This window comes from Mya arenaria, chromosome 8, assembly GCF_026914265.1.
Source record: "Mya arenaria isolate MELC-2E11 chromosome 8, ASM2691426v1".
NCBI lineage: Eukaryota > Metazoa > Mollusca > Bivalvia > Myida > Myidae > Mya > Mya arenaria.
In genome coordinates, this window is record NC_069129.1 from 46,789,942 (window position 1) to 46,806,614 (window position 16,673).

A 16,673-nucleotide genomic window follows, 5' to 3' on the forward strand; every position below is an offset into this window, starting at 1 on the left:
ATGGCATGTATAATTCATGATTTGATTTAATGACATGTTTTTGAAACAAAACCAACCACCAGTCATCATTGGGAATAAAAGTAACTATTCTAAAACGCTTTTAAATAATAAATGGTACTTGGGGTGTGCACCTAATACCGGCATTGGCTGCATCCCAAACTCTGTGTAAAATCATGTTCTTCCGTCTCCTGTGTATGCTTATCGATTAAATACCTATGTTTATCTTAAAATAATGGGGGGTCGGGGGCTAGTGGTAACGACCACTAAACTGTCAATCCATAAATCACAGTTTCGACCTCGTGCCTAATCAATACAAAATACTAACCGTCTTCCATGACGGATTTTCAAGGGGGGGGGGGGGGGTCACATGTGACAGTGCTATACGATAGCGCACTTAAAAGGCCAGGGTAGCTCTTACCAGGGTTACATTCTGCCTGTACACTACATGCCCCACAACCAAAGAAAACTCCCATTAGGCTGACAGCCATGGCTAATCCGGTGGTGTCGTTAGATAAAACGTACACCACTCTCAGCGTCCATTCCGACTTTAGCTTCTTAAAGTCTTAAGTCTAATGTAAATAATTGGATTTTCATATTTCCGTTCGAATATTAATGTTTTGTGGCTAAAAGCGTTACTTACGGTTTAAGAAAAATGCATAGAACATCATTTTTTGAACGTAAATATGAAAATCTGCAATCTCATTTTTTGGTCAGCAGTCTTATATCACTGGTGTCCAAGCATATTCGCATAAACTGGCTTGTTCCAAGACAAAAAATAAAAGAAGTTATCAAAACGTTCAATCTGTGGGAGTGCAACTCTAAACTTATCTGTTTGGATTATTGTTTTAAATTCAAGGAGCCTATTGAGCGATAAATTATACAGCATTTGTAATGTAATTTCCCAGGGGCGGTCTCCAGCATTTGAAGTTAGAGGAGGGAGTAACTAAAGGGATTACCTTTTGGCTTGGGCCCCCTCCCTCAGAACCGATTTTGTTTTGTTTTAGTGGTGGGGGAGGCGGGGGGGGGGGGGGGGTAGTCACTCCTCCATTTTTTTAACACTTGCTAGTCCGAATAGGTGCATTTACGGCGCACTTCATTACTTCTTTTCTCCTTTATAGAAATAAAAAGTAAACTTGGATGATTTAGGTCCGCTTGTGTTTAAATCATACCTTACAATTAAAAGGGTTCAGTGTTGGTTGACAATTTCATAAATTTATTCTTCATGATGTGACAAATAAAGCATGTAAAGCATATGCATATTTTATGCAAAGTAAATTAATTTATTAAATAAAACACACAGTACATAATGTAATTGAACGTGACCTAAAAGGTCGAAAGCCTTGTTTAACACAGCCAATAACATACATGGTCATGTACTATCAGTGTTTTTTACTATCACAGAAAAAAATAACATCCAAATCATCGGTCAAACAACACGTCGTCCCCGTCGTCATCGTCTTCACCGGAAGTGACGTGATTATCTCCACCGGAAGTACTGGGCGTTGGGTCGGAGTGCCTCCGGCTCAAAAAGTCTATTACGATTTTATTACTTGAAACCTGAAAAAGTATTATGATCCAGTCATATCATCATTGCAAACGGTAAATGAAACAATTCAAGGTAACTGGATTCTCCTAGATTTTGTTGAGGAAAAGGTGTTAAAATTTCGATGTTTATAAAAACGGTATCATCGTTCTTAGAGCTTATTAAGACCAATATTACTCAGATATCCGGAGACACGTAAAATAAAGTTTTTCGAAAGACATGTATGCATGTTGTTTTTAGTCTAATGACGCACGTTGGGTGAGAAACAGCAACTTTCTGTAGTATTTCTTTGTTGTCCGCTTGCATAAAAAGCCATGCCTTTTCATACCTTATTTGTTTCAAGAATTACTTTTAAAAATGTTCTATCAATAACAGCTTGAAACAAGTTAGAAAATGTTTATTTAATTACCAGAGGGTTACCGCCAAGCAATTCCCTAAAGAAGTTTTGAATTTCAGCCTCCCGCTGTTCCGCAAGGTCAATACTGTTTTGTCGGAACATTTTCTTCCCTACAAAATAAAATATTGAGCATATATATATACACGTGTTCTTCTATGATTATGGATATAGTTATAAAAGCTGCACTCTCACAGATTGACAGTTTTTCCAACTTTTTTTTTATTTTTTGTCTTGGAATGAGCAAATCTTTGCGAACCAGTGGTATAAGACTGATGACCGTTCGAAAATTAATGTTTTATGGCTAAAAGCGTTACTTACGGTTTAAGAAACATGCATAAAACATCATTTTTGAACTTAAATATGAAAATCTGCGGTCTCATTTTATGGTCAGCAGTCTTATACCACTGGTTTATATGCATATTCGCATAAATTGGCTTGTTCCAAGACAAAAAAATAAAAAAGGTGTCAAAACGTTCAAACTGTGAGAGTGCAGCTTTAAACATATGTTTTTGGATTAATGTTTTAATTTCATGGAGCCCGTTGAGCGACAAATTATACAGCATTTTAAATGCAATTTCCCCTGATATAGTTATGCTTCATAAAAGTTTTAAAAGTGTATTCTTGGTGTGCTTCTATATACAACATTGAATGCTCCACCTTGTAACCTTGGAACATACACAGGCGACTTGAGTAATCCCGCATCATACTTTTCACTGAAATAAGCCAAGAGCTGTTCCTGGAGAGTTATAATGTCACTGTAGCTCCGCTTGGCGTATGTAGTAGTTTTACTTGTCCAGTAAATCTCGAGTACATACAAATAATCCGGGAACCAGTATTTTTGTTTCTTTTCTACGAAGCCGGAAACCACTGCGTATACGACGGAATCGTTGCACGAGGACAGTGCCTCGTACCTATCAGCAGAGCCTAACAGAGGCATCGTTTTCAGCAAACGCACGTGCTCACGTAAGAAATCCGTCGTTGCTGCCTTTATAATGTACTTACACGAATAAATTATTTATTTATTATACACGTGTAATATATCTACTCCACTTTCGTCACATTTCGTTGAAATTATAACTCATATATGTCCCTTCACTCGCTCGTTTTCTTGTGAGCATTTGCAGAAATTTATAACCATAGGAACCGTTTTTTTCCGTTTATTTCACAACATACAACACATATATTTCATCACAATACACGCAGTAAAGTAAGGTACAGTTAAATAATATGACTAACCATCCACACATAATCAGCTTCCAGTCCACTGATAACCAATTAGAATGTCAAAGGTATAAATGGTATTATCTATCAGTATTATATATCATTATTATCATTCAACATCATAGTGGTTGTTATCATATACATGTACACACTTGCTATGATTGAAACAAAAAAAAGAAAACTTCATTTATAAGTTCAAGGTATGACAAAATGATACAAGTTTACAAGTTTATTTATCTTTTCCCAGAAGGTCATAGACCCATGTGGTACAATTTGCAAAATATATAATATGGCAAACGTGCATCTATATTAAGTTGAAATGATCTCATACATGCATTACAGTAGCACATTTCACATAGGAAATGAAGACTTATATTCACCTATTACATGATGTACATGTTTATAATAATTCAAATTTTCGTCGTAGGTGTCAAAAGTATATATGCAACATAAGACTTAAAAGAATAAAAAAGTGTGACAAAAATCCAGTTGTACTGACATTACATATTAGATTAGACCTATCACTAGTGCTGTAGATAATTTGACAAATTAAAACCTTTCTCATTTGAATATTGAATTTAAATCAATGATAAAACACATACATATATACAACATGCGTGCCAGCTCATATAATTATCATCTTTGTTTGTCGCAGTATACACTGGGACAGTGCTCGTTTGGCCGCACGAGTCTATGACTTTCTTGTATATTGTCCGTGTTTATTTTTTCTCAAATCAATTGCCATTTGGAGCTCCTCGGTCATTTTTATCGAAAACAACCTCGGATGTATATGGACGGTTTACAATGTCAGAAATAGTGTCTTTTTAAGTCCGCTGCAAGTATAGATCGCGTAGTAATTTAATCTAGCAGTTAAACTAAATGACTTAGCACTTGTGAATCGTAATAATGTTTGCAATAATACACTTCACTGGAAATCAATTTAAACTCAAATCAACAAACACAAGCTGAAACACTTCATTTAATTCAGGATATAATTCAAAATTTTACGAACTACTTTTACTGATGTACCGGCATTCATCCGAGGTTGTTTTAGATAAAAAAAATGGCCGAGGAGTTCCGAATGATCAATTGTTCCATTTAACACGTTCATTAGAAGCGAATAAATATGAAGCCACTATAATTGATGCACAATTCAATATAACCAGTGTTCAAAGCAGAAAGGATGAACGTTTTTCTAAATGTAGATCCTCGTCGGATAACGCCTGGACGTTATAACGCTATACTTCATTGAATGTAGTACGAAACGGAATACGTTTCGGGGTTGCCGGCGAGGAATGTAGAAAGAGCGGTTAACTTTTCTTTGACTCGACGACGGCCGTATTCCCCGACAAGCGTTCAACCAGCTCCTTCTTGAAGGCGTCCGAGAACGCCATGTAGAAGAACGGTTGAAAAAGGCAGCCGGCCTTCATCGCAAGGTGGGAGAATGATATAGGAAGTAGTACAAGGTTTATCATTCAAAATTGATGTTTGTTATACATGTGTATGTATTGGTTTCGTATAAGAGTGTCACTCAATTGACCTTAACGATCAAAGCAAAAAAAAAACATATTCTTTTTGTACAGTTAAAAAGTGTTTTGCATCTATCAAGTGTAGTAACCTATATTGTGCCCATTTTTATAATATTTTTTAATAGTTTCACTGTAGTGTTATGGTTATTCAATCAACAGTTGTGATAAAAAATTTAATGTTTGAATCATTTTAAATTATAATTACGATGGTAAGGATATACATGGGATGCTAAACGTTAACGGGATTCTTTACGTTTTTAAGCTGCACTCTCACAGATTGAACGATTTGAACGGTTAACATTTCTTTGACTCGACGACGGCCGTATTCCCCGACAAGCGTTCAACCAGCTCCTTCTTGAAGGCGTCCGAGAACGCCATGTAGACGAACGGTTGGAAAAGGCAGCCGGCCTTCATCGCAAGGTGGGAGAACTCCACAGACAGGAAGTTCCGGAAGTAGGGCGGCTCGCCGCGCAGGAAACTTAGCACGCGCATGTAGTAGGGCACACAGAAGACAGCAAGGACAAGGAACAAGCATGCGCTCAGCTGCAATAGATGGGGTTTTATTGCAAAATCATTGTTTAGCAATGTGGGATGTTTAATATGCACCATTGTATGTAAGTTTCCTTTTTCGGATAAGCCATGGATTATGAGAGAAGCTCGCTAATTTCTAAAGACATTGGTCATTATATTCGTGTTTTTACATATACATATTAAATACAAAATACAGTATTTATCGCCATTAGAACTTAACATTAGAACTTAAGACTTATCTTATACTTGACGTATTTCAAACAAATGCTTACTACCATGTGTTGTATTAACTACACTACTCAAACACTACACTAGACAATGAGTTTAATTGCATTACTTCCCTTTAATCATCAACTCTATTGCATGTATTGTTTATTACCTAGTACTGGATTTGTACACTTAAAAGCACTTGTTAATCGGACTTCATACAGTAAACGTGTAATCAAAGCCAGTGGCGGTCCCAGAATTCGACGTTACAGGGGGCGTAACTTAAGGGCGTAACCTTTTGACTTGTGCCCCTCCCTCATAACAAAACTCTATTCGGTTTAAAGTCTATGCAGGGTTGTTTGAGGGTACTCCAACAATTTAACTTGTAACAATTTCTTGTCCTAAATGGGGCATTGTGGGCTTATTTTATAACTTCTTTTCTCCTTTATTGAATTTCAAAGTAAACTTGGACGAGTTTAGGGGGTGCGCGCCGGATGCGCCCCCGCTCCCCCTCCTGGATCCTCTGGTGAAAACTTTGTGTCTTTGTACATCTCACAACCATCCAACTTCTGACTTATTCCTTTGGAGGGGTGTGAGATTTACAAAGACAAACAGTAAGGATTAAAGGGAAGTAATGCAATTTAATTATTTTTTTTATTGTTGTATGAGAGTTGAAAATACATCACCATGTATACAAGTCACATACCTTCACCATGTTAGCATCAGAACACAGAGGAGCGAAACTCTGTCTGTCTGTCCGTGCGCGGCGAGCGGCCAGAACGAGGCAGATGACGGTCGCCAGGGACGCTGCGAGGAAAAGCGTCTGGGTGACCATGATGTACGAGAAGTTACTGCTCGTGTCAGTGTCCAGATCCAACCCGCAGCTCGCGGAATATTTCTCGTGTTTGTATCTGAATTAAATCATTTCTGACCATTACTGTACGTACTTTTGCTAAGTAAAAACTTATTGAAACATAATAATGCATTAAAATTTATAAAAATAAAGAAATAGATGCATCAACCTACATTGTGCTCATTAAGTTTAACTCAATTGACCTTAAAGATCAAAGCAAAAACAAAACATACAGTATGATTTTTGTACAGTTAAAAAAAATGTTTTGCATCCATCAAGTGTAACACATGTTGTGCCCCTTTTGATATTAATTTTCAAATATGTTCATTGTAGTGTTATGGCTATTTAAACAACTGTTGTGATAAAAATCTCATTTTGCATCATAAATCCGATGATAAGGATATACATGGGATGCTCATCGTTAACGGCATTCTTTTACGTTTTAAAGCTGCACTCTCACAGATTTACCATTTTTCCACCTTTTTTATTTTTTGTCTTGGAATTTAAAAGATTGCTGACGAAAGATCAGATCGCAGATTTTCATATTTCCATTTCAAATTTAATGTTTTATGGCCTAAGCCGTTAATAACGGTTGAAGAAAAATGCATAAAACATCAATTTTGGAGCGGAAAAATGAAAATGTGCGATCTGATATTTTGCCATCAGTCTTTTATCAATGATTTGCATATATTTACGCAAGAAATTGCTCATTCCAAGATAAAAAAAAAAGGGTGTCAAAACGTTCAATCTGTGAGAGTGCAGATTTAAGGTTCGGATATTAAAAAAATGTTTTGTTTTCAAATGATACCAAAATGCTTGCAACGATAATAATACGTACGTGTAAATAATAGCTCTATTTTGATCAGTTCTTAAAAATATAACAGAAATTGCTTAACTATATTGCCCGTCAGTAACGCTATTGAAATGAATTACTTTAGTATTCGATTTGCAAAACCTGTTGAAATTAGTACATGTATATGCCAGTTGTTGTTTGTTTGTAAAAGTAGTTAAAATAACTTAATTTTACCAAATTCAAAATAAAAATGTTGCCAACACCATTGAACATGAAATCTGTGAATGTGTCCCTGTGCTGTATGCAATTGCTTTCAGTATTAACATAGAATTATTATAATGTATGTTTTGAATATACTTCTTTGTTTATTAAAAATGCTGTTGTTCTGTTGTCTAAATGGTTTATTATTTTTCTGTTTTTGCTGTTTCGTGTCTTGATAAAAGTTATTTGTTTGTTATCTTTCATTCTCATTTTGACCACGAGTATGAATAAAACTCAAAACTTGATTAACCTGCTCCATCCCAGAATGGGGGCTGCTCCAAAGAAGACAGCGTAGCCCCAGATGCAGCCGGACACCAGCGTGTAGACAGCCTTGTTATATGCTTGCTCTAAAATTGAACAAAACATGTTAAACAGAGACATAGTTGTACAATGAAACTGAACGAAAACAAATAATTAAAAAAAAAAAATATACGATTAAAAGTTACTTTTACACTAGAAGTGTTTTTTCGGCCCATTTTGGGCCGAATTGCAGCCCCATTCCCTACCTGATAATATATTTTCATCTTACCTGGGTAAAAAAAAAAACATTAAGAGGAGTATTGACCTCTTAACATCTAGCAAATTCAGCAATTTAGTACCATAAATAGATGTAACAAGTTTTTTGAATAAAAGATTTGAATTAGTATTTCCCCTTTTTTGCCAAAACGACGCCCCCCCCTCCCTTATCAAAGGACCCCGTCACCGCAACCTTTGATAGTAACAGCGTGTTCATGCATATATATGTTTATATGTCAAATATCGTCACTCATTTCTATATGTTTTAATCTGTCTCATTTATAGAAAAAACGCGTAGCCTTTTGCAATGTATATCAACTAAGATATTTCCTCATTCCTAATATTATTACGTACGTGCGTCTGTCCTTGTGAGAAGGAAGTATGTGTCTATACAAACAGCGGAAGTGAACATCATCTCAGCAAATCCCGCAGTAAAAGCCTGAAACCCGAACCATTGGCACAGGAAGTCCCCGAACACCCACCTGGAACATGTACGACAACGTTTATATGTTTGCAGGAAAACGTGAGCCGTTTGACAAGACAAATAAATAGAACAAATAAAGTGAACCAACATTACAGCGAAGGCGCAGCTTTCCATATTCGTTTAGATCTTTTCTATAACTTTATCTGAAGATATGAATATATTGCATTAAAATGCCAACATTACAAGAAGACCATTTTCATTTTATTTTTTAAATGTATTGCACAAGATTTATTTTATGACCAGGTATAAAAGACATCAGTGCTCCTCTTCAATAAATATTATAGTCGTCAATTAAAGTTATCTTATGGATACTAAAAACAACAGATTGTTGCCTCCCGCCCCCTCATCCATGCCAGATGAGTAATACGCAACAACGCACCACTTCTTATTTCTTTTAAAATATAGTATATGGAACATAAATATTGAGGTGGGCTAATGTGAGGTGTAGTTAGATGAGGTGACGAAAGGAAAGTTAGGTAAGGTGAGGTGATGTGAGCGGAGGGAAGGTGAGGTGAGGTGAGGTGAGAGGAGGGACGGTGAGGTGAAGTATGGTGAGAGGAGGAGAGGTGAGGTGAGAGGAGGGACGGTGAGGTGAGGTGTGGTGAGAAGAGGGACGGCGAGGTGAGGTGAGGTGAGGTGTGGTGAGGTGAGTTGTGGTGAGGTGTGGTGGGGTGAGGTGAGGTGTGGTGAGGTGTGGTGAGGTGAGGTGTGATGAGGTGTGGTGAGGTGTGGTGTGGTGTGGTGAGGTGTGGTGTGGTGAGGTGTGGTGAGGTGAGGTGAGGTGAGGTGAAGCGAGGTGTGGTGAGGTGAGGTGAGAGCAGGAACGGTGAGGTGAGGTGTGGTGAGGTGTGGTGAGGTGTGGTGGTGTGAGGTGTGGTGAGGTGAGGTGTGTTGAGAGGAGGGACGATGATGTGAGGTGTGTTGAGGTGAGGTGAGAGGAGGGACGGTGAGGTGAGGTGTGGTGAGGTGAGGTGAGGTGTGGTGAGGTGAGGTGATAGGAGGGACGGTGAGGTGCTGTGAGGTGAGGTGAGGTGAGGTGTGGTGTGGTGAGGTGAGGTGTGGTGAGGTGTGGTGAGGTTTGGTGAGGTGAGGTCTGGTGAGGTGAGGTGAGGTCTGGTGAGGTGAGTTGTGTTGAGGTGAGGTGAGGTGAGGTGTGGTGTGGTGAGGTGAGGTGTGGTAAGGTGAGGTGAGGTGTGGTCTGGTGAGGTGTGGTGAGGTGAGGTGAGGTGAGGTGAGGTGTGGTGTAGTGAGGTGAGGTGTGGTGAGGTGAGGTGTGGTGAAGAGTGGTGAGGTGAGGTGTGGTGAGGTTTGGTGAGGTGAGGTGTGGTGAGGTTTGGTGTGGTGAGGTGAGGTGTGGTGAGGTGTGGTGAGGTGAGGTGTGGTGTGATGTGGTGAGGTGTGGTGAGGTGAGGTGTGGTGAAGAGTGGTGAGGTGTGGTAAGGTGTGGTGAGGTGAGGTGTGGTGAGGTGAGGTGAGGTGAGGTGAGGTGAGGTGAGGTGAGGTGTGGTGAGGTGAGGTGTGGTAAGGTGAGGTGATGTGAGCGGAGGGAGGGTGAGGTGAGTTGAGGTGAGGTGAGGTGAGAGGGGGGACGGTGTGGTGAGGTGAGGTGAGGTGAGGTGATGTGAGCGGAGGGAGGGTGGGGTGAGTTGAGGTGAGGTGAGAGGGGGGCGGTGATGTGTGGTGAGGTGAGGTGTGGTGATGTGATGTGAGCGGAGGGAGGGTGAGGTGAGTCGAGGTGAGGTGAGGTGTGGTGAGAGGAGGGAGCGTGAGGTGAGGTGAGGTGAGAGGAGGGACGGTGAGGTGAGGTGATGTGTGGTGAGGTTAGGTGTGGTGAGGTGAGAGGAGGGACGGTGAGGTGAGGTGTGGTGAGGTGAGGTGTTGTGATGTGAGCGGAGGGAGGGTGGGGTGAGGTGAGGTGAGGTGAGGTGAGAGGGGGGACGGTGATGTGAGCGGAGGGAGGGTGTGGTGAGGTGACGTGTGGTGAGCTGAGGTGAGGTGATGTGAGCGGAGGGAGGGTGAGGTGAGATGAGAAGAGGGACGGTGAGGTGAGGTGTGGTGAGGTGAGGTGAGGTGAGGTGATGTGATGTGAGCGGAGGGAGGGTGAGTTGAGGTGAGTTGAGGTGAGGTGAGGTGAGGTGAGGTGAGAGGGGGGACTGTGATGTGAGCGGAGGGAGGGTGAGGTGAGGTGAGGTGAGAGGAGGGACGGTGAGGTGTGGTGAGGTGAGGTTTGGTGTTGTGATGTGAGCGGAGGGAGGGTGAGGTGAGTAGAGGTGAGGTGAGGTGAGGTGAGAGGGGGGACGGTGATGTGAGCGGAGGGAGGGTGAGGTGAGGTGAGGTGTGGTGAGGTGAGGTGTGGTGAAGAGTGGTGAGGTGAGGTGTGGTGAGGTTTGGTGAGGTGAGGTGTGGTGAGGTTTGGTGTGGTGAGGTGAGGTGTGGTGAGGTGTGGTGAGGTGAGGTGTGGTGTGATGTGGTGAGGTGTGGTGAGGTGAGGTGTGGTGAAGAGTGGTGAGGTGTGGTAAGGTGTGGTGAGGTGAGGTGTGGTGAGGTGAGGTGAGGTGAGGTGAGGTGAGGTGAGGTGTGGTGAGGTGAGGTGTGGTAAGGTGAGGTGATGTGAGCGGAGGGAGGGTGAGGTGAGTTGAGGTGAGGTGAGGTGAGAGGGGGGACGGTGTGGTGAGGTGAGGTGAGGTGAGGTGATGTGAGCGGAGGGAGGGTGGGGTGAGTTGAGGTGAGGTGAGAGGGGGGCGGTGATGTGTGGTGAGGTGAGGTGTGGTGATGTGATGTGAGCGGAGGGAGGGTGAGGTGAGTCGAGGTGAGGTGAGGTGTGGTGAGAGGAGGGAGCGTGAGGTGAGGTGAGGTGAGAGGAGGGACGGTGAGGTGAGGTGATGTGTGGTGAGGTTAGGTGTGGTGAGGTGAGAGGAGGGACGGTGAGGTGAGGTGTGGTGAGGTGAGGTGTTGTGATGTGAGCGGAGGGAGGGTGGGGTGAGGTGAGGTGAGGTGAGGTGAGAGGGGGGACGGTGATGTGAGCGGAGGGAGGGTGTGGTGAGGTGACGTGTGGTGAGCTGAGGTGAGGTGATGTGAGCGGAGGGAGGGTGAGGTGAGATGAGAAGAGGGACGGTGAGGTGAGGTGTGGTGAGGTGAGGTGAGGTGAGGTGATGTGATGTGAGCGGAGGGAGGGTGAGTTGAGGTGAGTTGAGGTGAGGTGAGGTGAGGTGAGGTGAGAGGGGGGACTGTGATGTGAGCGGAGGGAGGGTGAGGTGAGGTGAGGTGAGAGGAGGGACGGTGAGGTGTGGTGAGGTGAGGTTTGGTGTTGTGATGTGAGCGGAGGGAGGGTGAGGTGAGTAGAGGTGAGGTGAGGTGAGGTGAGAGGGGGGACGGTGATGTGAGCGGAGGGAGGGTGAGGTGAGGTGAGGTGTGGTGAGGTGAGGTTTGATGAGGTGAGGAGACGTCTAATGAAGTGAGGTGATGTGAGCAGAGGGAGGGTGAGGTAAGGTATGGTAAGGTGAGGTGATGTGAGCGGAGGGAGGGTGAGGTGAGGCGAGAGGAGGGACGGTGGGGTGAGGTGTGGTAAGGTGTGGTAAGGTGAGGTGTGGTGAGGTGAGGAGATGTCTAATGAGGTGAGGTGATGTGAGCGGAGGGAGGGTGAGGTGAGGTGAGGTGTGGTGAGGTGATGTGAGCGGAGGGAGGGTGAGGTGAGGTGAGAGGAGGGACGGTGTGGTGAGTAGTGGTGAGATGAGGGACGGTGGGGTGAGGTGTGGTGATGTGAGGTGTGGTGAGGTGTTGTGAGGTGAGGAGATGTCTAATGAGGTGAGGTGAGAGGAGGGACGGTGAGAGGAGGGACGGTGAGGTGAGGTGTGGTGAGGTGAGGTGAGAAGATGTCTAATGAGGTGAGGTGATGTTAAGTGAGATATGAGGCGAGTTGAGAGCGGGGACGGTGAGGTGATGTGTATTCGGGAGATGTAAGATGGGATGAGGTGAGGTGAGGTGAAGTCAGGAGAGGGAAGATGCGTTGAGGTGAGTGGAGAGGAGGGACGGTGAGGTGAGGTGAGGTGAGGTGGAGAGATGTATGATGTGATATGGTGAGGTGAGAGGAGGTGTGGTGAGGTGAGTTGAGAAGATGTCTAATGAGGTGAGATGAGGTGATGTAAGGTGAGATATGAGGCGAGGTGAGAGCAGGGACGGTGAGGTGAGGTGTGGTGGGGAGATGTAAGATGGGATGAGGTGAGGTGAGGTGAAGTCAGGAGAGCGAAGATGCGGTGAGGTGAGGTGAGGTGGGGAGATGTATGATGGGATGAGGTGAGGTGAGAGGAGGGACGGTGAGGTGAGGTGTGGTGAGGTGAGGTGAGGAGATGTCTAATGAGGTGAGGTGAGGTGATGTAAGGTGAGATATGAGGCGAGGTGAGAGCAGGGACGGTGAGGTGAGGTGTGGTGGGGAGATGTAAGATGGGATGAGGTGAGGTGAGGTGAAGTCAGGAGAGAGAAGATGCGGTGAGGTGAGGTGAGGTGGGGATAAGTATGATGGGATGAGGTGAGGTGAGAGGAGGGACTGTGAGATGAGGTGAGGTGGGGAGATGTAAGATGGGATGAGGTGAGTTGAGAGGAGGGACGGTGAGGTGAGGTGAGGTGGGGAGATGTAAGATGGGATGAGATGAGTTGAGAGGAGGGACGGTGAGGTGAGGTGTAGTGGGGAGATGTAAGATGGGATGAGGTGAGGTGAGGTGAAGTCAGGAGAGGGAAGATGCGGTGAGGTGAGGTGAGATGAGGGACGGTGAGGTGAGATGAGGTTGGGAGATGTATGATGGGATGAGGTGAGGAGAGAGGAGGGACGGTGAGGTGAGGTGAGGTGGGGAGATGTAAGATGGGATGAAGTGAGGTGAGAGGAGGGACGGTGAGGTGAGGTGAGGTGGGGAGATGTAAGATGGGATGAGGTGAGGTGAGAGGAGGGACGGTGAGGTGAGGTGTGGTGGGGTGAGGTGAGTTGGGGAGATGTAAGATGTGATGAGGTGAGGTGAGAGGAGGGACGGTGAGGTGAGGTGTAGTGGGGAGATGTAAGATGGGATGAGGTGAGGTGAGAGGAGGGACGGTGAGGTGAGGTGTGGTGGGGAGATATAAGATGGGATGAGGTGATGTGAGAGGAGGGACGGTGAGGTGAGGTGGGGAAAGGAAAGGTAAGGAAGGTGAGGTGGGGTAAGATGAGGTGAGGTGGGGTGATAAGACGTTAGATTAGATGAGGTGTGGTGAGGTGAGGTGATGAAAGGTAAGGTAGGGAAGGTGAGGTTAGGTGAGGTGAGGAGAGGTGAGGTTAGGAAGGGAAGGTAAGATGGGGTGAGGTGAGGTGAAGTAAGGAGACGGAAGATGCGGTGAGGTGAGGTGAAAGGAGGGACGGTGAGGTGAGGTGTGGTGGGGAGATGTTATATGGGATGAGGTGAGGTGAGAGGAGGAACGGTTAGGTTAGGTGGGGAAAGGTAAGATAGGAAGGTGAGGTGGGGTGAGATGAGGTGAGATGGGATGATAAGACGTTAGATGAGATGAGGTGAGGTGAGGTGAGGTGATGAAAAGGAAGTTAAGATGAGGTGAGGTGAGGTGAGGTAAGGAGAGGATAGATGCGGTGATGTGATGTTAGATGAGTTGTGGTGCGGTGAGGTGATGTTAGATGAGGTGTGGTGCGGTGATGTAAGGTTAGGTAAGTCAATGCGAGATTGGGTGAGGAGATGTAAAAAATAGATGAGTTGAGGTGATATGAGCGGAGGGAAGGTGAGGTGAGGTTAAATTTAGTGAAGTTAAGCAAAGAAATGTAAATGTAGGTAAACGGAAGTAAACGATAGTTAAAGAAAGTAAAGTGAACGAAAGCAAAATAAACAACACTGAACTAAACAGTGGCACATAATACCCACCTGCCATGCCAGGCTGAGGGAGCAGCGAATGCGATGGAGCTGAGGGACAGCATGTTGGCAGCACACAGCTGTATATTAAGCCACGAACAATTTCGCTTCCGGCGCAGCGTCACCAGCACCAGTCCGTTAACGGCAATGCCGATCACACCTTTGAAATGATTGTGACAGAATATTTGTTGTTGTCGTTTTTATATTCGGAACGTGAGATACTCATGCAGTTACCCTTGATACATAAAATAGTAACAAAGTTAATTACGAATAACTACATACATACTAATAAGACCGAATTAAGTCGTACTGAAAGCGATATAGTTTTGCCTGTTAAAAAAACACGGATAATCAGACGCTTAGAAATATATTCAAACAGCGTCACTGAAATTGACCTAATTCAAACAGAATACAATACCAATAGTATATAATAACTCTTATTTTAATTAATGTACTTACCGATGAAGGTATAGAGCACAAGGAACATGTTTTGATTTCCATTGGTAAGAGTTTCCATTCCGAACTGTCTGATCTGTATCTCAACTAATTGATGTCCAAAATTAAACAAAAAAAACACACAAATCCTTATCAAAAAAGGAAGTCCAAACAACATGCACAGTAGTTGAATGTCGCACAATGCCCAGCTGACCTGCAAATAAACCCCATAAATTCTCGCCTATAGCAGGTGGCTGCGAACTATTCTTTGTGTCCGAATCTAATGCGTCAAAAACAAGTAAAATATATATTGGGAAATCAGACGTGAAAGCCTAGAAAATCGGCAGGTAATAGTCAGATGACATGAAGTAAAATCTTAACGAATAAGAAAAGGTGGAGTGAGCGTAGCGAACGATCACTTCTTAATTTTAAATATATTGCTTCAGGTCATCTAACTGTCTTAGAATACGACATCATTGTCTGACACATTGTAGTGTGTGTCGAATGGGAGGCAGTGGGCGGACCATTAAACACCCGCGAACGTTGAAATTCTTAATGATTAAGCCTTGTACTTAATGATTGCCTGTCTGCTATGCTGACTCCACCCATTCTAAATAAGAAAGATGTTGCTTCATATCATATACATGTAACTTATACATAAAAAGTCACCAATACAGCGCATTTCAGTGACGATCACACCAATTTCGCAACATGGACGTTATTCAAAATGCTTCAATTTTAAGTGTGCGTCGGTTTCTATATTTCTAGTCCGAAATGGTGCATTTTGGACGTCTTCAGTATTATTCATTTTCTCCAATATTGAAACTTGATCCACTAGTGGCCATGTATTTTGAGTGGAATATGAACAATTTCAGTATCTGGATATTATCCACTGACAAGTCAGTTTAAAGATATATATCACCTATATAGTTAATGTATAAGGCCAAAATAGCCTTTTGAGATTTTCTGACATTTTTAAACTGCAGTTATGCATAGTTATTTTATGCTATATCGCTGGTAGGAGTGACAAGCCTTCGATAGATATGAAGAATAAAAACACTTTTAGGTTAAATGTCACTAAATTTTGTACAGGTCATAACACACCAAAGCAGGAGTTCATTCCCATCAAACGACTGTGTTGTCCGGTGGAGGGTGGTAGTACTCAGTACTGGTTTAAACCCACGAGAGTTATGTCCCCTGTATCGGTGCTTTACATATATCAAGGAATATGGGCGTTAACATTTTACCCAATATACTGATTAAACATGAACACTTACCGGACTTGGTCGACTTTGCAGAAAGCTGTTTTTCTACTTTATCAAAAACAATTGTCACGTGATTGACAGCCGTGTTACACCGGGCATGTTAAAGAGCCAAGGGTATCGCTAAAAGAGCTAGAATATTACACCCGGTTCTCCTTGATATCTGGATGTGTCACTTCTAACTCGTGTATATACACTTTACCATAATGCAGCCTATGAGCGCTGGCAGGTTTATAGAAACTCTATAAAACAAACAAACCTGGAGAATCAGTGCAACTCGTGTTTGATAATCAATAGGAATATACTCGACTTGACTAATTAATCAAGTTTGCGTGTTGGTTATTTAAAACCAAATGAAATAGAAGAACTGGCGTTCTTTTATCATCAGAGGCGGCTCAAAGATTCGACGTTTGGTGTGGGGGGTGAGGGTGGGGTAGGCCTTAAAGGGTGCAAAAACAACAACAACACACACACACACAAAAATAAAATAAAAATATAATAAATAAATAAATAAATAAATAAATAAATAAATAAATAAATAAATAAATAATAAATAAATAAATAAATAAATAAATAAATAAATAAATAAATAAATTTTTATATAAATAAATTTCGTTTTAGACGAAGCCCGCACTCCTTCCACCCCCCCCCCCCCCCCCCCCCCCGGATCCGCTTTGATCATGAGACAAAGAAACTAATGAGACTGCAGTAACAAGGTAAAAAATATATATTTCAGTAATTATTGAAACACTGAACGAACCG

The 16,673-nt window shown here is 42.9% G+C and overlaps 2 protein-coding genes across 2 annotated transcripts; both read right to left on the reverse strand.

The window, feature by feature from the left end:
• Nucleotides 1-1,244: 1,244 nt before the first annotated feature.
• Nucleotides 1,245-3,158, reverse strand: LOC128242131 (uncharacterized). Its single transcript, XM_052959183.1, has 3 exons — nucleotides 2,598-3,158; nucleotides 1,953-2,050; nucleotides 1,245-1,557 (listed from the first exon to the last, which is right to left on the reverse strand). Exons 1-3 carry the CDS (start codon nucleotides 2,875-2,877, stop codon nucleotides 1,420-1,422), a joined length of 516 nt encoding a protein of 171 aa, XP_052815143.1. The 5' UTR covers nucleotides 2,878-3,158; the 3' UTR covers nucleotides 1,245-1,419.
• A 1,826-nt stretch (nucleotides 3,159-4,984) lies between these two features.
• On the reverse strand, nucleotides 4,985-14,731 carry LOC128244266 (mucin-6-like). The gene is made up of 8 exons (XM_052962284.1): nucleotides 14,674-14,731; nucleotides 14,223-14,374; nucleotides 12,341-12,685; nucleotides 8,798-11,781; nucleotides 8,206-8,333; nucleotides 7,586-7,682; nucleotides 6,135-6,339; nucleotides 4,985-5,233 (listed from the first exon to the last, which is right to left on the reverse strand). The coding sequence occupies exons 1-8, from the start codon at nucleotides 14,729-14,731 to the stop codon at nucleotides 4,985-4,987; spliced, it is 4,218 nt and encodes a 1,405-aa protein (XP_052818244.1).
• Between the last annotated feature and the right edge of the window lie 1,942 nt (nucleotides 14,732-16,673).